This window comes from Marmota flaviventris, chromosome 16, assembly GCF_047511675.1.
Source record: "Marmota flaviventris isolate mMarFla1 chromosome 16, mMarFla1.hap1, whole genome shotgun sequence".
NCBI classification, from domain to species: Eukaryota; Metazoa; Chordata; class Mammalia; order Rodentia; family Sciuridae; genus Marmota; species Marmota flaviventris.
The window spans coordinates 30,785,240-30,809,830 of NC_092513.1; the positions used below are offsets into that span (position 1 = coordinate 30,785,240).

Consider the following 24,591-nt stretch of genomic DNA (forward strand, 5'->3'; position numbering starts at 1 on the left):
ATTTCTAGCCTACCCTTCCTGGTGGCCTGCCTTACACATTTTGGACTTAGTTCACCAGCCCCTTCAGCAGTGTAAGTCAACTCCTTGCAATAAACCTAATGTAGACTTTAAGTAGTTTAGTTTCTCTTCACCCTTCCTTTTTTTTTTTTTCTGGTTTTCTTTCAATTTCCTTTTTTTTTCTTTTTCCTGATTTTAAAACAAGTGCTCCTTATTCATTTAAAAGGATGAAAAATTAAGACTATGTGATTTTTTTTTTGATTCAATGAACTTCAGATTAAGATGGAAAACCAGAGGCCATACATTTTATTCCACTGTTTCAAGAAAAAAAATTGAAGCTCAGAAAGGAAGGCTCAGAGTTATGCACATGGGAGGCAGAGCCACTCTAAAGCCACTCAGGGCATGGAGTCCTCGTCTTCTCATTGGCCCAGTTGGATGGTTTCTGGGAGACCAGAAGCACATCAGTAACCCCAGAATGCTCAGAGATCTATGAATGCCATAGGTTTGAAGTATCTTAAAATTCCTTTGAAATGAAGTAGATAGTAGATACCTAGATCAGAGGGAGGGTTTTTGATGTGGAAACTCTTGTATACCAGATGGTCTGAGTTATGGCCCATTTTTCTTTGAATTCTTAGTTTTCCATAATAAAGCCATGACCATATTAAGCTCCTTTACCCTGAGATTTATTGCTTCTTTAAGACTTTGTCAAAGTTCACCTCTGTTTAGGAGGCTTTCCTGCTTTCTCTTCTCCCCTATTAGGGTTCCCTTTCTCCTAATTCCTGTGTGTGTTGTGCAATTTGCTAGTCTTTCTAAATGGTTGGTATTGCAAAAGCAGATTGTAAGATCTTTGAGGATAAGATCCTAGATACATATTACCAGGTATCTAAGAAAGTCTTGATTCACATTGCGCCTTCTTTTGCTCATGATTATAGCCTCTAATGCAGCAGAAGCCTATAGGGAAGCAAATGCTCCATTACCCTACTGCCACCTTAAGGTGGCTCACACGTGCTCAGGAATTGAAGAGGGAGGGGGATGTATGATTGAATTTGGACCACATAGTTCTAGGACTGAGGAATGAACCTAGGGGCAGGGTCTCGCTAATTACTCACCTACGCTGACCTTGATTTGCCATCCTTCGGCTTCAAACTTACACATAGCTGGGATTCAGATGTGTGCTTTGTTTGCTAAGAATGGGAACAGTGTTCATAGAGAGTGCCATGATGGGGCTGCTGAGGGACTATGGATCGCAAAGTTACAAATGCAAACTACTAGATGGAAGGTTTGAATCATGTTTACTGATTACGTTTACTGGGGAAAAGGAAGGTGACCTCCATGACCTGAACTTTGGCTTTTCCAGACCTGATGCACAGAGCCAAGGATGAGAAGGAACAGGATGGGACGGAATGCAGTGACCTGAAAGAGGGCAGAGGGAACGCCTCACCCATCCTGATGAAAAGAGAAGTGTGAAGCCCTGCTAACAAATAACCAACAAAAACAGCCCCACAAATAGGAGCAGTTTAACAATGTACTCAGGAGCCTGACCTTCACACAAGGGGGCTCTTGCCAGCAAAGTAGGGGTTTGGGGTATGGAGTACAATTCCGAGGCCAGACTTTCGGAGCTTCACCTGCGGGGCTTACAGAGTGGGCCTGACATAGGTGTTTCTCCATGAAAACAATGATAGCAAAAATAATGTCTGAAGAAGCACCAGAGTGGGCACATACAATGTCTCCCAAGGGCAGGCACAAAAGCGAAGACCTACACAGGACTGAGTTTTGGAAAATGAGAGGGTGTGTGAGTGGCCAGGCAAGGAAGTCTGGGGTCTCATCACAGTTAGAGATGCCAGCTTTGTTGACTCACTAACTTAGCAAAGCTGTGTTGTGACTGTATCATGTGCTGCTAAAATATTACTGTATATTTCAGATTTGTGTAATCTTATCATAAACCCATCACTACAAATTCTTGAATCTGAAATTCTACTTTTCCTGTAAATAAGTGCTCCTCTGTTCTTCCTAGCCTATGACTAGAGAAGTGACCCCAAAGTAAATAATTTGTGAAACTTTGGCACTAATTGATAATTCAAAGATTTTTTTAGAACAAAATTTATACAATCATCAGTTCCAAAAGATATTGATTTAAAGATGGTACCAATGTTTCAAAATTTTAGCTTTCCTTTAAGAGAAAAAAAATTCACAGAACTATGTTGTTAAGACTTCAATTCTTCTGTGGTTAGTTACTTTGTTCGGATTCAGTCCACAAACAGTTGTCACTAGAATAACTATCTAGAATCTTTTTTCTTATGCAGCAACATTAAGCAGCCTAGATAATACAGATTCTGCAATCTCTTGCTTTCTGATCCCTTCTATCAGTCATATTCAGCCCACTCATTTCTCAGGTTCTTGGAGAGGGCAGCTGGCATCTGGATACCTGATGATCCTTGGCCTTTCCTCCTCTTCTTTCAATGTCACTTCTGTTTTCCAAAAGTCATTCTAGATGACTGGCTTCAAATTATCTTTGTGTTTTGTATTTTTCTCAAAGTTAAGAACAGGGTAACAAAGGCAGTGGTCTTCATCTAATGGGGAACATATTCCTCATTTTACTTCTTTTCTTGTGGACCTGATGAAGTCCCAGGTCTCCCCTGCCAGAGTGTGCTAACCTGTCGCCAGAGCATTGAGTCCATCAGAACTGAGGCAGAATTTAAAAATCAGATATATGTATATTTTTAAATCTGGCTGTTCAATAATTTCAGTTTCTTACCCCAAAGTTGTATATTTCTACTGATATCTCATTTGAAATTTCCTTTCAAAATACAGTTCATCCTGAGTTTAAAATACTACCAGGAAACCTCTGCTCACTGTTTCTCATTCTTCTCAACCCTTCATACAAGATACTTTGTCCTGAATTGAAGGTTTCTCCTGTGCCATTGCTCATTCCCAGCAAGATGTCCCTGTCCCCTCCATTACCCAGCCCTTCTGACTTATAGCATTGGTTATTTTTAGTTATTTTTTAATTGTATTTTTTAATGCTTAGGATTCTCTTATTATTAGTTGCTTATTACAAAAGTTATGTATTCTCATTAATAAAACATCTGAAAACGGACAGGCACAGTAATATGAAGACTATCCATCCTGCCCATAGGCCAGTCACCTTCTGATAGTACACTGGCATGTATCTCCTTTTTGACCTTTCTTTATGTGCATGATATTATTTTCTATTAAAATGGGATTATGCTATCTGTTATGTTCTATAAACTACTTTTAATTCATTCAATAAATTCATCAGTTTTTGGAAAGATTGGGCCAACTTTACCCCATTACAAATAATACCAAATCAGAAAAAAAATTAAAAAAAAAAAAAAAAGAATAAAACCACACAAATCTGAAAAGAAAGAAAATGCTTAAAGCCTATTAAAAAGTTATAAAAACTACCCTTCGGGTACCACAGTTACCAATACTAGAAAATCCTGGCTAAAAAGAGATTTTTGATTTTTTTTTTTTACACTAAATCTAAATTGCTTTCAGCTCAAAATACTTGAGACTTCAATGTCGTAGGGGGCTCCCACTTGCTCCAGTAGGCCTCTTCCAGATTTCCCCCTTCCATACACCATGCAACTTGAGGGTGATTTCAGACTTACCATGTTCTAATTTGCTATATTGCTTCCTTTTTTTTTTTTCCATTTTCATTTTTGTTTTAACTATCCTAAGTTGAGGTGTTCTGCAGTGGCAAGTGCTCAGTAAATGAATGAGTTAATAAAAACGACTAAGGTTGCATCTAATAATTAGGAGACTACTATACACTATGCTTGGAGTTTGAGACTTTTTTTTTCCCTGATCTGGGTCTAGTTCCCAATTACATTAGTTAGGAGTCTTTCAGGTAGGGTGATAGAAACTCCATTCAATTTAGCCTAAGCAAAAAAAAAAAAAAAAAAAAAAAAAAAGAGTTTTTAATTTCCTGATGTAACTGGAAAGACCAGGAAGGTACTGTAGTCATATATAGATCAGGGATTCCAGTGACTCTTCTTTTTCTTTATCTCTCTTCTGCTTATGACTTTAAACAAATGAAAATTTCTCTGATACAGTAAAGATGTTTTATACAACCTGTGGAATGCTTTAGTATCTGATGCATTTCAATGGCAACACTCATTTTTAATCACAATTAAGTGTTCTCAACTAAGCAAAATATATGTAACTGAGATGTCTGTGAGAGTTAACTTTAGGATATAGTGAAAAAGAAAAGCATATAAGAAGTTGCCCTCTCTATCATAAAACCCCCATGAAGTGCAACATCAACATATGTTTTTGAAGCCCCAAAGAAAGTTAGAATATAGGAAAGGAGTAATGTATGTGAAGACTTTCACAACTCCTATCATTCTTATCACAGTGGGCAGGAATGGGCTTGCAAAATAAGATCATTAGAAAAGTAGAATCAAGAATATGTCACTTCATTGCTAAGATCAATTACATATGTGCCAAGAAATTGAATTGGCTGAGCCCCTCAGCAGAGCTTTTACCTACTGGCTGAAACACAGAAGAGGACCAGCCACACTGGTTAAACATTTGAAATGGGGAAGAGACAGTTTTTCATCATTCCAGGCAGCTTTTGGAGTTTCCCATTGTCATGCTGAGTGAACCTGTTTCTTACCTCTAAGCAACTTGCACACTCTAGAAAAGGGAACCATGCTCAATGACCTTCCATTTTACAATGGAAGAATCGCTCTCTTCTATTTAAGGTAAATTTCTCTGCTGGGAGTGACATGCCTTTCATCTTCTTGGGAATTACCCTCCTTTACTTACTATTCTCCTCGAATTATTTGTGATGGCTATAGTATCTTCTATGTTTAAAATACATACACACATATACACACACATATACAACATATAGTGTGTATACACACATAGACTCCCTTTGTCTAATATCCTCTACTAGTTGTCCCCTATCTGCTCATGCAATAGGCAGAAAAGAGATGTCCATAATTACTGCCTCCGATCCTTCAGGTGGAGCCATACACTTACTACAACCCACTTGTCTGCTCTGTCTCTGCTCTGTTCCACATAAGTTGACATTGCCATCCATCTTCCTTCAAGGAACTTAGTCTAATAGGAGACAAAGCTAACATTACTTTGCCAAACCAATGGTTATCTGTTGGTTCTCAAATTCTCAGGCTCTTGGTAACATTCTGCTGACCAACTTTTTATGTCAAACATTCCTAGTTGACCCGAGTCACCGCACGCCTATACATTTTTCCTACTTCTTTGGCCATTCCATTCTTTGCCTACTCCTTCTCCCTAACCAAACTCGAAGCACTAAAATTTCTCACATATCAGACTTGTGTACCTTCTGTACCTTTCTCCCTAGGTTAACTTACCAATTTTTTAAATAAACGTTATACTGAAATATGATTCACATATGATAATAGTGATATAACCATTACTATTATTTTACTTTGTAATATTTTCATAAACCCAAAAGGAAATTCTATACACACTAGCACTCACTTCCTATTCCCTCTTCCTCCCCATCCTTTGGCAACTACTAATCTATTTTTGTCTCTATAAATTGCTTACTCTGGACATTGCTTATACACAGTGTCATAGAATACATGGTCTTTTGTGCCTTCTTTCACTTGGCATGTTTCCAAAGTTCAAATATCTGGACTTCATTTTTTAATTAACAAATAATTTCTATTGTATTATATACCACAGGTGTTTCTGCATTCATCAGTTAGTGGACATTTAGGTTGTTTCCACTTTTTAGTTATTGCAAACAGCACTGCTATAAACATTTAAGTATGAAGGTTTGCATGGATAACTGTTTAGTTTGTGTGTCCCCATCACTTTCTTTCTTTCTTTTATCATTTCACTATTATTTGGGTTTCTATTAGGTAAGAGACTATAAAGGAGGTAAAATGCTATTGCTACTCAATTGTTTGTGGAACAATAAAAAGTACTTCAGCAAATTTCTCAGATTTAATTACATATGCTATTCTTATCCCTAGTCTGACAAGCTAGACGTTGTCTATTTAATTGAACTACTACAACACATCTTTAACAAAAATGAATATCTCTTCATTTTAGTTTTGACATTTCAGAGCAATAAAAGAACATGAATAAACCTTGCTGAATGTTATTTGAAAATTTAAAAAATGAAATTCAATAAAATATAGGATGGGTTATATCCTAATAAAAATGCACTTGGCTCCTTACAAAGTATAATATTATACAAATGTTTGAGAATATTATATTAATACTGTAGTAATAAATATCTCACAATGACAGTTTAATTATAGATTATTGTCACATTAAGAAACCATAATAAAGCCAAGTTAACATTAACTGTCACTTTAGTGGAAATTCACAAATGTGGACAAGTATTCGATTAAAAGTACAAGTATTCGATTAAGCAAATTAAAAAAGCAAACTACCTTAGTTTAGTAAATCACTACATTGCTTTAGCAGAATAAAGATACTTCCAGCTCTAGCAGAAAAGACCTTCAAATGACCCCAAACAAAATATATATGAAAATGTCTCAGTTAAAAGTTCAAATAATCTTTGCAGTTGTAGTCCAAGGTACTTGTCAAAAGTACTTCCACTGACTGTTAGGGAAAGGGAAAGGGGTCAGAGGGAAGGGGGAAGAGAGGACAAGAGGTTAGTAGAGAGGGTGGATACAAACTATAATATATATGTGCATGGAAATGCCACTGTGAAATTATACTTATTTGTATAATTAATATGATTGAATGATGATAATAAAAATTCCTCTCTAAAAATAAAAAAAATCATGCAAACTAAATATATAGGAACCAACTAATATGCCTGATGGAATGTACAGCATTCTTCATACCACATACAGAAAACAAAACAATTAAAAGCTAAGGAAGATCTTCCTTGGCATGTTGTGAAACTATTTCCACCAAAACACACACACACACACACACAACCCTCTAAAAAGCTGTTGGCTTTAAACCTTTAAAAACAAGGTTATACATTATCGCTTGTAGTTTATGTACTTCTAGCCAGATATCTCTCATATTCTTTAAGAATTTTTGCCATGTTCTCCTCCCCATCTTCATCAAGTATTCTCTCATATTTATTATCAGATTCCTAAAATATTGATTTGGTGATTATATCCTCATGTATAATCTGAATTATTTTAAAGTCCTCAGCAAGAAAAGCCTTTTCTTTTTTATTCAGGGATCTTTGTGCAGGAACTTCAGAACTGAAAAAAATTAAAGAACCAATCACAGCCATTACTTGAGTCACCTGGAATTTTTCCATTTACACACTGCATTTCTTCTAAATGGTTTTGCACCTGATACTCTTTCCTTCCTTCCAACCTACTTAACATTCTATGCACCTCTAAATTTCAAATACTTGAGAAATGTCAGGATTTGGGTTAAATCCTGTTCAAGTCTTTGTTAGCACTTCATGTTAAAACATTCACCAGACCCAACCTTAAACTCAAATGTGGAACTTAGGGGCTCGCCAAGATCTGAAAAACTCAGTTCAACATCTTGCTAATATTTTAGAACAAGTTCACATGCTTCTTTATCACTGAATGAAGGAAACATTCTTTAAAATAGTCAACTCAAACCCAGTAGTTTCTTGTTTGTTTGTGGTCCTGGGGATCGAACCCAGGAGAACTCTACCATTGAGCAACATCCAACCCATTCTTTTTTTTAAATTTTGAGACAGGGTTTCACTGAATTGCCCAGGGTGGCCTCAAACTTGCCAGCCAGATTGCTGCAATAATGAGCGTGTACCATCATGTCCGACTTTTTTTTTTTTTTTTTTAAGTTTGGACTGTTATATTCCTGCTCTTTGCTCTATTTTGCAATCTCAAAGTTTCTGAATTGTTAACTCTATATCTCATATTGAGGCTTAAATAATGCATCATACTTCCATTATAGATCCTGATTCCTCTTAGCAGTTAGATTTGCTATTGAGTCCTGGGACTAGTCAACTATTTATGATCTTGGTGGCTGCGGGAGGGTAGATTCCTCTCCTTTCTGGGCTTGGCTAGGTGGGTCCTTACCGTTGTGTTTAGCAATGCTGTAAAATCTGGAAGCATGTAAGATGTCAGGGCAGAGAGGGCAGGGAAATAGCCAGGGGAAGCAGGTGAAGACCCAGAAGAGTCCAGACTGAAGCTGCAGCCAGGGTAAGGGGACCTGCAGAATGTGTCCATGCAGAGGTAGAGCCCGACCAGTTCTCCACATCTGTCTGCTCCGGGCTGGATAGAAAGTCAATTTTTTAAAAAAACTGGCTCTACTTTTAAGTGCCCATAAAACACATTCAACACATTCACCATGACTTTTAGCCAATGTAGAATTTTGCAACCATTACCCAAATCCACTTTTAGAAAAATTCCCCAATCCTTTAAAGTTCCCTTAACACCCCTTTCCAGTCTATTCCATTCCCACCCTCAGCCACTTGCATTCTCTGATTTGTATCCTGCCTTGAAAGATTCCCATTTTAGAAAGCAACTTAACAATATGTGGTCTTTTTTGTCTGGTGTGTCTTTAAAATATTAATACAATATTTTTGAGGTTCTTCCAGATTGTTATAGTATCTATCAGTTGTTTGGTCCCTTTTCCTAAATAACACTTGATTAATCTTCACATTAATTTTTAGCCATTTACCAATTGATGGTTTTAAGCTGTCACACTTTTTGAGGCTACCATGAATCATGCCAAGAACATTTATATGTTAAATCTTTCATGTGGACATGTCTTCATTTTTCTTCTTGACTAAATACCAAGAAGTAGAGCTGCAGTATTATAAATGAAATAGTTTTTTTTTAAAAAAAAAAACAACAAACCTAGATCTTTCGATTTAAAGGGGATCTTTAATCAAGAATCTAAGGGAGAATACAGCTTTCCAGTCAAAAAGGTGTTAAGTAAGAAAGAAGCATCTCCATAAAAGAAAGACAGTGGCTACAGTTTTGCTGAGAATGTTTTGGCTAAAGATGGTAAGCCCACATCAGAAAAAAAAAAAACAAAAAAACAAAAAAACTGACTCATCAATCCATATTTTTATTGCTTAAAACAATATGGACTGGGGGATTACTCCCAGGGAGCAGAACTAAAACCTAGGCAAGAAACACTTCCTACCCGCAGAGGTGAGGACCCTGGCAACATCTGTCTGATAAGAATTAAAATTCTAGAGAACCTTGATTACTGCAAGGTTCCTACTCTTCCCTTCTGAGGGATGTGGAGGCCACAATGCTTATTTTTCTTTTTAAGTTTACATGAAAAAAAAAAAAAAAAAAAAAAAAGGTTACTCGTGATCAATCTTCCTTACTTGTTTTCAGTGTTTAGATTCTGAATTTCATATTAATGCAAAATTTACTTACTGAGCCCTATTGGGGACATACCACATAGTATCTACGCTGTGTTATGGAGTTTAAATCAATAAAATGATACAATTTTGCCTAGCAATGAATTAAATAAAACAGGGTCTGCAAATAATGGCCAGATTCATTCTGGCCATGCCTCATTGTTTATATGCTTCTGTAGCTGCATTTCCATTATATTATAACAGCAGAGATGAACTGTTCCTACTGAGATCAAGAGATCATGTGCCTCTCAAAGAGGAAGATATTTACCATGTTGTCCCTTTAAAGAAAAGTCTGCAATTCCCTGAAATAGAAGATGCAAGTATAACAATAATGTCCAACTTTACTAAATAGCAATTAAAAACAAAAATTTCAGAAGTCCAGAAGTAGAGATCTTTTTCAACAGGGCTATTAGGAGAAAACTTTTGGAGGAGGTCCCAGTAGAAGAGAGACCAGAAGAACAAGTATGTGGTAGGTGTAAAAGCTTCCAGGCCAAAATAATATATATAAATATGTGAAGAAAAGAAACAAAGGAGAGGATGGAACTTACCAATTAGTTTAAGTATAAACTCATTTTAAGATGTATAAAAGGCTTTTTGTCTTTTACCATTTTTTTTAAATCTGCATGTACATTATGAACAAATCATATTCCATACACCTGTAGGATGTCTCTTAATTATATGCCTGCTTTCCAGCTGGTAACCTCATTCTAAAGAGGCAAGCTCAAGAATTTTGTGACAAATAAATATTATAATTAATGCAATTCTCAGAAACTGTTCTATAATTTAACCTTCATCTTTCTTGCCATTTGATACTTTAATATTTATTCAGCACCAAAAAAACGAAATATTCTTTTTCTTCCAAGACAAAGATGTATGACTATGTAACTTCTATATGAAAACATTATGTTGCTCAGATAATTTGTGTAATGTTAGGATGCATTACATTAACAAGTCTAGGTGAGCTGTCTTAAAAACCTTTGAAAATTCAGCTTGCATCAAAAAATAATTTATTGCAGAAAGATCACACTGTCTTACATGAGTGTGTAAAAATCTCTTATTCTCAATATGAAAATCTGCATCATATTACCTTCTGTCCAGTTACAGATAACTATACTTCCACATTCTACTTTACATAATTACAACTTAGAATTGTGAGCTGTATCTAAAAATGAAACAAAAGACAACATGGCTCCCCAAAACACAACATTTATAAATAGAGAAAATGAGTATCACTTTGAAGTATAAATTTCTTTTTCCCACACCTCTAACTGTCCCATCTATAGGCTTCAGCAACGTTCCCCAGGAACTGAAATGGCTCCTCAGCGTATCCTTGTACACAGCTTGGTGGCCTTCCAAAGCTTCTTGAACTGCCTACAGCAATGGTGAGCAGGGACAGGGGATGAAGAACACAGGGCCGATGCTTGAACCCACACATTACCAGCACCACTGGGAGTTGGTGGGATCCCACCCCCTCCACCCTTGAAAATAGAGGTTTTCTACAATCGGTTCTTCAAGGGTAAAGAATGAGCTATAATGTGTAAAACTTTTAATTTTTTTAAATAAAACTTTATGCAAATTATAGAAAACCAAATAAACAGAAATGGTAGAACAGGAGAGGTAAATAAAAGAGAGAGAAAAGGAGAAAGAAGAAAAAATAAACAACTTCTAAAACCAGAAATTAATCCTAATTCATATAACTCTGTCCTAGTGCAAAATATGAGAAAAAAAATGACATTTTAAACTTATAGGTTAAAATGATTTTTACTATTTCAACATGAAATTTCTCAAATTATGTACATAATTCTGGAATAAGGTCCTCACTTCTTATTAACAAGCACATATTAGAAAAAAATATATACAATATTTTAACAAGTTCTTTAAGATCATATTTAAGCAGTGACATTCAAGGAAACGGAATTCAGGCATTGAGTAACATTTAGGAAGCGCTCTCTTCATTTTTTGTTATTCTGAAGTCTTCATTATATACGGGATGCTTCTAATGTGGTTTTCTTACTGAGTCATACATCTTCATAGGGCAAACTCAGTTTCATTTTCTCCAATACTACAAAAATTAAAAACAAACAAATTGAAAATAATTTATTCACTGTTCATGAAGATAAACAGAAGTCTATACTTACAAAAATATTTCTATTAATATAAAAAGTGAATAATTTACTTTGCTAAAAGCTTTTACAGAGGATTTTAATTTACCACAGTGTACAGGGTTCCTGAGGCTTAACTTAAATACTTGAGGGAGGAGCTGTTTGCTGACTGTAAGCTCAAGATGACCCAATTACTATATGAGAAATATGAGAAAAAACTGGATTGTGTGGTGATCAGATGATTTATACTATAACTAGTGTCCTTACTTCTTGATGCCACATAATTTAGACAGGCTCTAACAACCTGTAGCTTATTACAGAGTTCAGCCACTTCATTCCACAAATTATCTGGAAGCCAAACCAAAGGAAGTGGTTCTGAAAGAAGAAAAGCAGCCAAGTGAACAGTTGATTTGGGGTAAATATGGCAATATGTTCAATATTAGGATATCAAGTAGAAAGCAAAGAAACAAAGATTTCTTGGTCTGAGTGAAGAAACAGTGATTCACACCCCATGCACCCTTTTGTTGTGTCTATGAACTGTACCTCATTATTCTGCTCAAAAAAAAAAAAAGTGAAGGGGGAGAAAAATCTCACTGACATGTATGTGTACACATACCCGTGCATGTGTAAAAATGTGAAAAATACAAAGATGTTGACTAATTTCAATCTCGTACAATAGTATAGTAGCAATTCTAGAAAGAATATGGCAAGATTTACTTTTACAACTGTCATTTGTAATTTCAAAAGCAACTTAAGTATTTTCACTAAAAGCAATATGGGAGTATAAAACCATATACATTTATTTGGTACCTATATGTGCCAGGAACTGGTTTAGGTTCTGTGGAAGACACCTAAGATGCTTCAGACTAAACCATGAAGATCAAATCTGTATACACAGAAAGAACCATAAAATATGTACACACACTCAAAAGTAGGGCAAATGGGTGGGCAACACATTCTGGAAAAGCACAAAGAGTACAATGCTGGTGGGGGCTGCAGGGTTATCAGGTCTAAGGAAGATAATCAGAGCTACAAACAGAAAGATAATCAGAGCTACAAAGGTTCTTTCTGAAGGCTGTTAGACAATGATAAAGGTTGAAAATGCAGGTAAAAGCCAAAGTGAAAATATCTACACTGACAAGCTAGAAGTCTAAGCTGGAAGCACTTGGGAAGCAAATAAAAACTGCATATGTGTATATGTACGTTTTTATGTGTGAGGGGAAAGAATGATACTGAACAGATGGTCTCTAATGTTTTTCTACAATATATTAAAATATCTGTATCCATGGAAAAGAATTAGTAATACTATGTAGCAGAGCTGGATCCAAATATTCAACTCCATCTTCATTTGAATAATTTTTATTTAAGTATTTAACATACATAAAAGTCAGGGGTTAAAAAAAAACAATGACTATAAAACAACTTTGCTAGAAATAGTTAATGAAGCAAACAAGGGCGTGTCTTAAGTGTTTTAAGTCTTCCTTAGAGAAGATAAGGAAACTAAATTTGTTTGCATAAAAAATAAACTTCAGCACAGGTTAGATGAAAATTATTAAGCACTCTAATATCTGCTGCTTCTATTACAATAATTAACCACTTGGATGGCTTTAACACTTGTCATGTGATGAATGGGTACTATGCAGCAGTGCGGACTACAGATCAAAGATGGGACATGGGGTCAGTGAAATTCAAGACTGGTTGTGGCCAATGTGAAAAATAAACGTTATACCATTTTATCATTTATCTCAGATTAACTGGTACTGGTGACTCCACTGTTTATTATATTATATTTTCTTGGCTATTAGAGCATTCAATTTTTTTCCATTTTTATAAAAAGATGAATGATTAAGGAAAGAAAAGAAAAAAAAACATTAAAATTTACAAGCATGTTTTTAAAACACAATATTAACAATAAAATCTATTCATGTATAACAAATTAAAGCTTAGATGTATTATCAAGAAAAACATTACTTAGTGACTAACATATATTTTCAATATCACAGGTTTGGGTTTGAACCAGGAAACTGTCACCTTTTTGCTTTGTTTTTCTCACCTGTAAAACAGTTCTGGTGATAAACCTACTTTAAAAGAGTGGGGATTAAATACAGAGAATACACTTTATCTATTTCCCAGCACATTTAAATGTTCAACAGGCTACTGATATTTTGACTATTATTGTTTCTTAGTTGTTATTATTATTTTTAATTCCTCCTAAGATAAACCAAATAAATTAGAAACAGATATGAGACATGAGATGGTACAAAACAGATCTGTACTGAAGCCAGAATTAGGCAGTTAGGAGATAGGTAGATTGAGTTAGGTTGATCAAGGAGGCCAATTTAAAGACATGCTTTGAGCGAGTCCAGAAAGCTGGAGACTACCCACTGAGGGACTGAAATGTCAATTCCTTCAGAGCCCTTCCTCCTCCCTAAGAACACACTCCCCAAAAAACAAAACAAAACTGTTGCTAAGGTAACCTGTCCCAGGAATTGCCTCTCCCTACAGGGAGTTATAAAGTTGTTAATTAATGTGTCCTTGGTTGCTCCATCCTGTGCTTTCCCCCCTTGAACACCATAGGTGGAAGTAAAACTTCTTGTTAAATGGATGGCAGTGATGTGTTTCTACTACGTTGATTTGGAAATTAGGTAAACTTTCTGAACTCAATCTGTTCTTACTGCTTTAGTTAGTTTACCAAAAAAAAAAAAAAAAAAAAAAAAAGTATCTCTAGCTCTAATCTGTACAGATTCAATTAGTTAGATTCAAGGTGTATTAAGATAAATGGAAACCACAGCCTAGGCTCACTATCAGTCAGTGACGAAACAGGGAAAAGCAGAAATGGAAGAAACACACTGGAATGTGAGAGACTGCCACTGAAAAACCTATTTTATTGCTTTAAGTGACACAAACTATGTAACCTCTACCTTTCCAGTGCAGGCAAGACTATAAGGCCCTTTAAAGACCATTTCATTTAAAGAGTGAAGTTCTGGCATTTGCAGGTAAATGGATGGAGTTAGAGAAGATAAACTAAGATTAGAAGATTAGCTAAGTGAAGTTAGCTAATCCCAAATAACCAAATGTTCAATGTTTCCTCTGATATAAGGAGGCTGATTCACAGTGGGATAGGGAGAGGGAGCATAGGAGGAATAGAGGAACTCTAGATAGGACAGAGGGGTAGGAGAGGAAGGGAAGGGGCATGGGGTTATAAATGATGGTGGAATATGATGATCATTATTATCCAAAGTCATATATGAAGACACGAATTGGTGTGAATATACTTTACATACAACCAGAGGTATGAAAAATTGTGCTCTATATGTGTAAAAAGAATTGTAATTCATTTCACTGTCATATAAATAAAAAAAATTTAAAAGAGTGAAGTTCTGATAATGTAATTTCAAAGACAATGACCCAAATAAGTGTTTTTTTGTTTAAAATTTATACCACTAATAGATGGGTGTTGCTAGGCAACGAATATTACAGTGTTTAATCTCTATACTTCCTAAGAAATTGCATGATGGAAGAAAATAAGCCTTTTCAGCATTTCAAATAATAGTAGTATCAGGCAATTTTTATTCTTCTTTTGGCATATAATTTCTTTTATGCTAAAATAACTATAGCTTTTGTTAACATATATCAACCTATTCTCATTTTTAAAACTTTCAGATTTATAATCCATAACAATGAACTGAAATGCACAAAAATTTTACAAATCAATTAGCAATTTTGCATTATTATTATAAATACTATGACAAAACCTAGATGTTGGACACAAGAATTTGAATGTGCATGTAATTTATTAATACTTAAACATTGTGTGTGTGTGTGTGTGTATGTGTGTTTTAAAGAGAAAATAAACTTCTCTTGAAATTAGATGAGAGAGTTGTGCCCCTATTATTTTGTAATTTAAAAAGACTTGTATGAAGCTAAGACCTTAACCTACTATCCCACATAGACTTTTAAGCTTAAGCAAATTCCAATGATACAAATATACTTAGGTTATTCTTATTTATTTTAATATTATTTCAGTTGTAAAACAGTATTGGCACAAGAAAGTCTAAACAACAGCATGAGCATTTTAAAACTCATCTCTAAGAATATGGAATTCTAGTAAAGAAGACCTGAATGTGATAAGAAACAACTTTTTATTTGATAGAGTCTTCTGATCTATAATATGGTGACTAAAACACATTTATATGGTTGAGGGCCAGAGACATAGGCAAACCAAGATCCCTCTATTATTCTTCCCCCAAGTAACAGTACAGCCAGCCCTCTTTATCTTTCTTTTTCTTTTTTTTTTTTTTTTTTTAATCAGGCTCTTTATCTTCTCTATCTTTAATACAGAGAATGAAGAAAAATGGCCCTTTTATTCTTAAATCCAGATAGCAAAATAGATATCTTCTATAAAATTAAGAATAAAATTTAAAAACCAAACCACTAAAATAAAGTATGCAACAAATTTAACAGAACTTGAAGACTCAAACTCAAGGCAAGGCATGTTAAAATGCCACACTTAATTCAAAGTACCAAAATGTGGCATTTTGAATTAAAGATACCACACTTAATTCCTTCTCTCTCTGCATATGCTATTCTCTTCTCCCATCAAGAAGTTAAAACTATTTCTTCTCCCTATGAATCCGGAGTATGCTTATGACTCATTTTAAGAGGCCTACCACTTTTGCTTTCCTATACTCTTGGGGAAGCCAGTCAGTGTGCTACAGAGCAGCTGCTTGGGCTAGACTACTAAAAGGTAAGAGAAAAAGTGGAAAGAGACCGTGCATGTGGAAGAGCACCAAGCTGCCAGATATGTAATTGAAATTGTACCTTCCAGACAAATTCAACCACCAGTTGAATATAGGTGAAAGACTGAATCCATCTGACATCACAGCAAAAGAACTGCATAGCTGAGGTCTGATTGAATTCCTGACTAAATAATTCTAAGAAATTAGAAATCACTATTGTTTTTTAAGCTAATGAGTTTGGTTATGTAGCTATAGAAAACTGAAATGAAGTACTAGGCAACACCAGTAATTTCAAATGTGAAGCTTGAGCTCTATTATACGTTGTGATATAAATAAAGGAGAAAAACTAGAATCTGAAAGTATGGCATGAGGAAAACCCATAAAGAGAACTTTGTACTGTTGTACTCAGGGATGAAGCAAGATTAAAGAGAAATGAACACCTGTGAAAGGCTTGCTATGAACATCCAAAAACGGAGAAGTTCAAAATTTCTGACCTCAACCATGGTGTTAACTAGCTGAGCTGAAAAGAAGAAAAATAAAATGTTTATATAAAGAAACAGAATTAACAGGATCATGTGGGCTGGGACTTACTAACACATAATATAGTATAGAATGGTCAGCAAGATACTAAAAATTAAGAGAACTGATTTAAAAAATGCTAAATAATGCCAGACATGATGGCACACTACTGTAATCCCAGTGAGGCAGAAGCCTGATGCAGGAAGATTAAAATTTCAAGGACAGCCTCAGCAATTCAGTAAGACCCTCAGCGACTTAGCAACATCCTATCTCAAAATAAAAATTTTTAAAATGGTCTGGGGATATACCTCAGTGGTCAAGTGCCCCTGGATTCAATCTCCTGCATCACAAACAACAAAACCTGGATGAGGGAATCAGTTTTAGTTCTGCCCCTTGTTAGGCACTTGATATTGGATAAGCCACTGCACCCTTCTGGGCTTTTTCCAATATAACTCTAACATACTCTGCTATGCTAGATAGAGACTGATAATCTGCTACTGGCGAACTCTATCATGCTACATGTAGATTCATATCCACAACTGGTTAAATGGTTGACTTAAGTCACTTCACTACTACTATCCGAGTTGTGTTTTAATCTCAATAAATGATTGGTTAGAATAAAACAGAAGTGCAACACTTGTAATAAAAATGTAGTCCAAATAGGTGTTAGGATAAGCTAACATTTAGAAGAAGAAATTCCTTTATGTTCATTTGATATTTTTCGAGTATACAAAGCATGTACTACTATGTGACTGACAGAAGATCAGCCTTCATGAATTTTGCATTTTAGGAGTTAAAAGGCAATCCAAATATAGAAAGCAAAACACAAGTACAACTCTTGAGATAAAAAGTACTAGGAAAATTCAGAGAAAGATGAATCAGAGTGGCATTAAAATAAATAGCTTTTGGAGGGTAGGTTGAATTTTGGTGGGCAGAAGCTTATAGCAGATGCATTATTAAGATGATAGACACTCCGAGCTAACGAAATAGCAGTAGCAAAGTGACTAGTAAGGTGAAATAAAACAAGATAGAGAAAAAGAATTGGGAAAGTAGCTCAGAACACAGCATTCTGGAAGGTTTTGAACTGCTAAAGATTGGACTTCACTATCAGGCAATGGGGAAAATACTAAGCATATTTAAATTTTAAAAAGCAAAGTGAAATATCATTTCGTCAAAATGTATCTGACTGGAATATTTTTAAGAATAAACATAAAAGTTGGGCATGATGGTGCGTGTCTATAATCCCAGCAGCTCAGGCGGTTGAGATAGGAAGAACATGAGTTTGAAGCCAGCCTCAGCAATGGTGAGGTGCTAAGCAACTCAATGAGATCCTGTCTCTAAATAAAAATACAAAATAGAGCTGGGGATGGGGCTCAGTGGTTGAGTGCCTCTGAGGTTCAATACCTCCCACCAAAAGAAAAGAATAAACATAGGAAAGCTCAAAAAGACTTGAATCACCAGAAATGGTGGCACATGCCTGTACCTCTAGTGGCTAGGGAGATTGAGGCAGGAGAAATGCAAGTTTGAGGCCAACCTCAGTATCTTAGCAAGGCCCAAAGCAACTGTCTCAAAATTCAAAGAAGTAAAAAAAAGGTTGGGGACATGGCTCAGTGATTAAGTGCACCTGGATTTAAGCCCAGGTAGCAAAAAAAAAAAGCAAAAGAGATGACAAATCTATTAGACACTGACTGGTGGTGATATCATAGACAGGCTTTAAGCTTGGGTGATTAGGAACATTATTTGGTGAATGTATAAAGTCAGGAAGGCATTCACAAGGAAAGCAGTCTAATTTTTCTATTTTGTTAACCATTTTCAGATCATCTGCATTATGAAATTCATAAATAAGGCAGACATTAAATCTGAATATCATCACAACAGGGTACTATTTAAAGATCTTCCCTTTCATATTTATATACATATATTCACATATTGCTAACAGTTAAGTATTGCGAGACCTTTATGGTGTGTGATGTGGATTGCTTTCCATGGATTCTAAACTCTTTAATTAGTATTTCAATGTTTATCAAAATCCAACAGAGGCTGAGCACGGTGGCACAGGCCTGTAATCCCAGACGCTTGAGAGGCTGAGGCAGGAGGATAGCTAGTTCAAAGCCAGTCTCAGCAAAAGCAAGGCACTAAGCAACTCAGTGATACCCTGTCTCTAAATAAAATACAAAATAGGGCTGGGGATGTGGCTCAGTAGTCAACTGCCCCTGAGTTCAATCCCTAATAACCTCACCACTTCTCCCCTCAAAAAACTCAACAAATACCTAAGTCTCATTTGCCAAAGCTTCTACCGTACCCAAAATCATTCTCAAGAAATGGTATCTATGTAGGTACCCCCCAATTTAGTCCATGCTAAGAAAAATAAATGATTTGAAGTTGATAATGCATGGAATATAGTCGCTTCAACTGGATGGCAAGATGCCATTGAGGCTTGACAAAACAACAGAGAAGATGTCAATCGGGAGGCAAAAAGTAAGGCTCTCCAAAGACTCTTGAGGGAGACAAATACACTGCCCTCAGAGAACTTACCTGGGCAAACTTGTGAATTTGTTCTACCACTGCAGCAAACAGAGCATGGACGCTTTCATCAATCAAACTCTGCATGTAATGCACCGCCTCTTCATCTGACAGGTCTAGACGAAATTTATCCTGAACCTACAAGATAATAGTCTATTAGTCTTTTTAATGAAGAAAAACATATATATTTTTGAACAGATAGACTCAAACTGATACAGATATTATTAAAATATATCAGGAGTTATATCTATGCCAAATAAGAGATTCATAGCTTATAAAAGGAACTCTGAGAATCATTCTTAATGTGTATGGAAATTTACTGGAAATTATTCCTTTCAAAAATAGGAAAAATAATTCTTTTAATTCAACTTATACTTTTTTTTTTTTTTTTTACAAAAATTAGATGTAGAACTACTTTGTGATTCAAATTGCAACACATTAATTAATTATTCCCTTCGCTTTATCTCTGTCGTTCACTGTGGAATGGATATATCAAGGCCAGTCTTTAACATGTCATAGGAACTATGTTAATCCCTGGCAAAATAAACTAAACCAGATCTTCTAAAATGTCTCCTTTTTTATTGCAGTTGCCAATAGCCCTGCAAAAAAGTACTTCAATGATTTGTAGTTTCCAAAGACTAGGGAATTTTTTCTTTTAGTTCATATTTAGAGTTATAATTGATCTTCAATAGCTTTAACTACTAGAAAAATCAGTTTATGTGTTTGTGTATGTATCTGTATGTATTTAAGTGATGATCTAAATATTAAAAGCCAAAGTTCCTGAACAACTTTGTACAAAACTTTATGCAAAGTACTACATATGCAACATTTCATCTGACTCCTTCATGGCCTCAAAATAGATAATATCTCCATCTACGAGGTAAAGAAATGAAGAGAATTTATAAAGCCAAAACAGGGACCTTAACTCGCCATAAGTGATGCATGCTTATAGTCAATCTCACATCACTACAAATAACCATCACATCTTACTCTGTTCCCCTATTACAAATGATGCACATCTACTTCTGAAGAGCATATCAGGAGTAAATGGGATTTTCAAGTGGGTACAATGTGATCTACAGCAAGGCACTATGGTTTACATTTAATAATTCCAGTTACTCAGGAGGCCAAGGCAGGAGGATCACAAGTTCAAGGCCAGCCTAGATAACTTAGTGAGACCCTGTTTCAAAATAAAGTAAAAAGGGATGTGGATATAGCTCAGGAGTAGAGCGCTTGCCTAGTATGCATAAAACCCTGGGTTCAACCTCAGTACCAGAAATTAAAAAAAAAAAAAAAAATGCAGTCCATATTGAGTATTTCCTTTTAAGTACAGGATCTAACTACTAGAAAGCTAGGAAGATGAAAAGATATACCAAAAACCTATAGTCATAGCTTAGTGCACTAGACTAGTATACACCATATAATTTGACAGCTCTGCAGCCTCAGAATAAGAGAAATAAAAGTAGATATAAAAAGTGAAGGGTAATTTGATGGAAGTGTGTATAAGGGTTTATATTCAATAACCTAATTCTTTCATTTCTAGATTCCAGATAATGACAACCATGTTATTTTAGCTTAATCCTTTGTTTTCATGATTTCTACTTAAGAGACAGCATGTGTGTTAAGAACATAAAAAATTACAGAGCCTGAGAATGAAAATAAAACTTTAGACCAATTTATTAAAGCTTATGTACATATTAAGTGTCTGAATTAGAAAAAATATGCTGCATGAAAAGAAAATGCTCTTAAAACTAAATATGAAAACATTCTCTTTAAAGAGGTAAAATTTAAAAAAAAAAAAGAAAGAAAAAAAAAGATCTAAAACTACTAACTGGAACCAGGAGAGTTGGCATACACCTGTAACCCCAGTGAACTGGGAGGCTAAGGCAGGAGGATAACAAGTTCAAAGACAGCCTCAGAGACTTAGGAAGGCACAAAGTCACTCAGCAAAACCCTGTCTCTAAATAAAATATAAAGAGGGCTGAGGATGTAGCTCAGTGGTTAAGTGGCCCTGGGTTCAATCCCCAGTACAAAAAAAAAAAAAAGGTCTAGGGGTTGGGGTTGTGGCTTAGCGTTAGAGCGCTCACCTGGCACATGCAGGGCACTGGGTTCGATCCTCAGTACCACATAAAAATAAATAAAATAAAGGTATTGTGTCCAACTACAACTAAAATTTTTTTTTTTTTTTTCTATTTGGTATCACATTTACTACTATGTTAGACTACTGTTATTGTCTTGGTTTTTAAGGTTTTCATCATTTTTTTTTTTTCTTTTTCTTTTTAGTCCTAGAGATTGAACCCAGGGGCACTCTACAATTGAGCTATGTCTCCAGATCTGGCTCATCAGGTTGCTAAGGCTAGCATTGAACTTGGCAATCCTCCTGCCTCAGCCTTCCAAGTTGCTGGAATTTCATAAGTGTGCTACCATACCTGGCTAATTCTAATAATTTTTATTGCTCTACATTCTTTCTATTCTTCAGATCACATAATTTCTATTGATTTATCTTAAAGCTCTCCAAATCCTTCTTCTAATGTCATATCCAATCTGCTGTTAAGGCTATCCAACTAATTTTCATCTTAGCTAGTGTACAGTCCTAGAATTTAATTTCTACCTTTTTTCTGTTGAGATCCCTATATGCTAAGTCATTATATATTTTACCTTAGTCCTTGAACACATTCATAATAGCTGATTTAAAGCAGTTTTCTAATGGTTGTGACATGTGGGTCAGTCATCTGAGTTTCTGACTGCTTTCTTTTCATTGACTTTGTGTCATAATTGTTTTTCACATAGCTAGGGATTGTTTTTTATCAGAATACTAGACCTACCAAATGGTATGTTATAGAGACTGTAAATTCTGTTGCATTCCTAAGATGATTCATTCTAGTAAGTGGCTACTGGCTAAAATAAAAACAGTGCAGTGTAGAATTCTCAGTTTTTGAAGTTTCTAGCTGCTGCTTTTCCATCTGATGGAACATTTAGTTTTGTAAAGTTCCATATTCTGTCAGGATTTGGGAAGATTTTGTATGGAGATTGGAACAACAATGAGCTTACCTCTGTGACGTTCACTTTTCCAGAATTTCTTTCCTAACTTCCTATCACACAAGCGCCAAACACTGTCCTCTTATACTTCATCAGTATGCCTACACTCAAAACAATCTGGAAAGTACTTTCAAGCAAAAGGTTACCAACTTAAAAATCTCACCTTTGCTCTTCATCTTTAAAAGGTAGATACTCTTTGTGTTTATGTCTGGCTTTGGTTACTCCTTATGCTTCCAAAGAATACTCGTGGTTTTTTGTTTGTTTTTTTACTGCATTTTAAAATTGTTATCTGGATCAATGTCTTTCAAATAGGGTACTCTAATGCTTAGTGCATTGGGGATATGTCAGATTATTAAGAGAAAAAACTTAATATTTGTTCACAGCTTTTACTGTAATGTAACCACCCACCTCAGTCCTAATGATCCACTTACAATCTCATGCCACACTAAAATCATTTCAATCACCAACCATTTGCAGAAAACAAAACAGCTCTGATAGTCATTAAGTCAGTAATAAAATTTCAGCAGTGGCTAATTATGTTTTGAGGAGCCCATTTTACTATTACCATTACAAGCTGCTCTAATGAATCTAAAAGAACAGGTGAGCCAAAACATGGCCACTCATAAGGTTTCAGTCAATTATGGACCACATCCATGATGGTGATCCCCTAAGATTTATAATATAACTGAAAAAGCCCTCACACCTAGTAATACCATAGAGGTCTAAATCACAGAGCAAAGCATTACTCATGCTTGTGGTGCATGCTGGTGTAAACAAACTTTTGTATTGCCACTTGTATACAAGTATAGCACACAAAATTATGTATAGTAATAATACTTCAAAATAAATCAATATGCTACTAGTTTATGTATCTGCTATAATTTTTATTGTTATTTTGAGCTGAGTACCATAATTAACTATCAAAACCTACATGTTCTTCTACTTCCTAACAACAAAAGAAAGAAAAAAAAGAAACCCTTACACAAAACAACACATCTTATTGTATAAGGAGTAGTTTCAAACATCTTCTGTTTACCACATCTCTTGGTAACATTATTTTCTCTTTGTTAGATTTAATCTTGTGGATTTTGTTCATCATGTCTCTAGTGGCAAGAGGCAATACTATATATACTTGTGCCACATAGCCTAAGTGTATAGTGAGTAGGCTGCCCATCTAGGCTGGTGTAAGATAAATAACGTTTAAACAATGATGAAACCACCAAATGGTGCCCTTCTCAGAACACTTTCTGTCATTAAGCAACACCTGACTACATTTTTTCATTTTAGTTTTGCTCTTCAGAGTCACCTAAGTTTGTATCTGTGTTGGGTTTTCTATATATTTTCTTTCACTCTGATTAAATTTCTCTCATGTCTTTTTGTGTTCCACAGATCAAAACCTTTAAATTACACTAGACATAGAGGATTACATCATGTTCATTTGAAGAGCTACAATCTTCCAAAGACAGTCTCCACCAGCATTTTCTTTGCTAACGATAATTAGTATTGAATTTCACACCTAAGTACATGGTTGCATAACTTGTGTATAGAACAAAGGGAGAGGTTTAATCTGGACAAACCTTCCTTATATCAAGCCTATAGTAATTGTTTTTTTTTTTTTTTTTAACTTACCAAAAGGCATTCCTACTTTCCATATCCAACACCAAAGAGTAACCTCAGAAATTGTGCTGGACAGGTAATTATTTATCCCCTTGGATTATCAGTCATATCATCAACTGAATTACCTACAAACTCTTGTTTTTGTTCCATCCATAATCAAATGACAACATAGTGAATAAAGAGATATATTAGAATAACTTTATGGAAAAAAGGTACATATTTCTGACAAAAATATATAATAAGCAAAACCTACATGTTCTAAAAACATACTTTATCATTCAAGTGAAAGGATTTTAGAGCAGCTATAAATAATGACACACATACTCACTAGTCAAGTAGACAGTAAGCAAAAATAGGCAAGTCTCCTGAGTATTTAAATCCCAATTTCAGAGATCAATTGTACACTGACTATCTTTTAATTACAGAGAACATGTTTTCATTATAGCTTCACACTTCACATCTGAAAGAAGATTTACTAAAAACAAGTCCTTGGCAGCATGACTTTTAAAGAAAGCCATGGGCATTTCACAGCAGAGGCATCCACTGTAACCAACAGACAGCTGGGGATGCCTACTTTCAGCAATCAGCACAGAATATTCCTGAAGTTTACTAGTCCCTTGAATGTCAATGAAATTATCAGTTGCTGATGTTCACTGGAAAGGTTATAATTGCCACTGAGCACATAATCAAGTTATATGACTTCTCTATTTTCAAAGTAGAGATT

General features: G+C 35.2%; 1 protein-coding gene across 1 annotated transcript in view; it reads right to left on the bottom strand.

Moving 5' to 3' along the window:
* Positions 1–10,318: 10,318 nt before the first annotated feature.
* The window catches only part of Pik3c3 (phosphatidylinositol 3-kinase catalytic subunit type 3), a 121,257-nt gene continuing 106,984 nt past the window's right edge, over positions 10,319–24,591 (bottom strand). Inside the window, exons 24-25 of the mRNA XM_027935728.3 lie at positions 19,224–19,349; positions 10,319–11,390 (exon numbers count right to left, since the gene is read on the bottom strand). Coding sequence (XP_027791529.1) covers positions 11,376–11,390; positions 19,224–19,349 — 141 coding nt within the window. The 3' untranslated portion in view covers positions 10,319–11,375. The remainder of the gene's footprint in view (positions 11,391–19,223; positions 19,350–24,591) is intronic.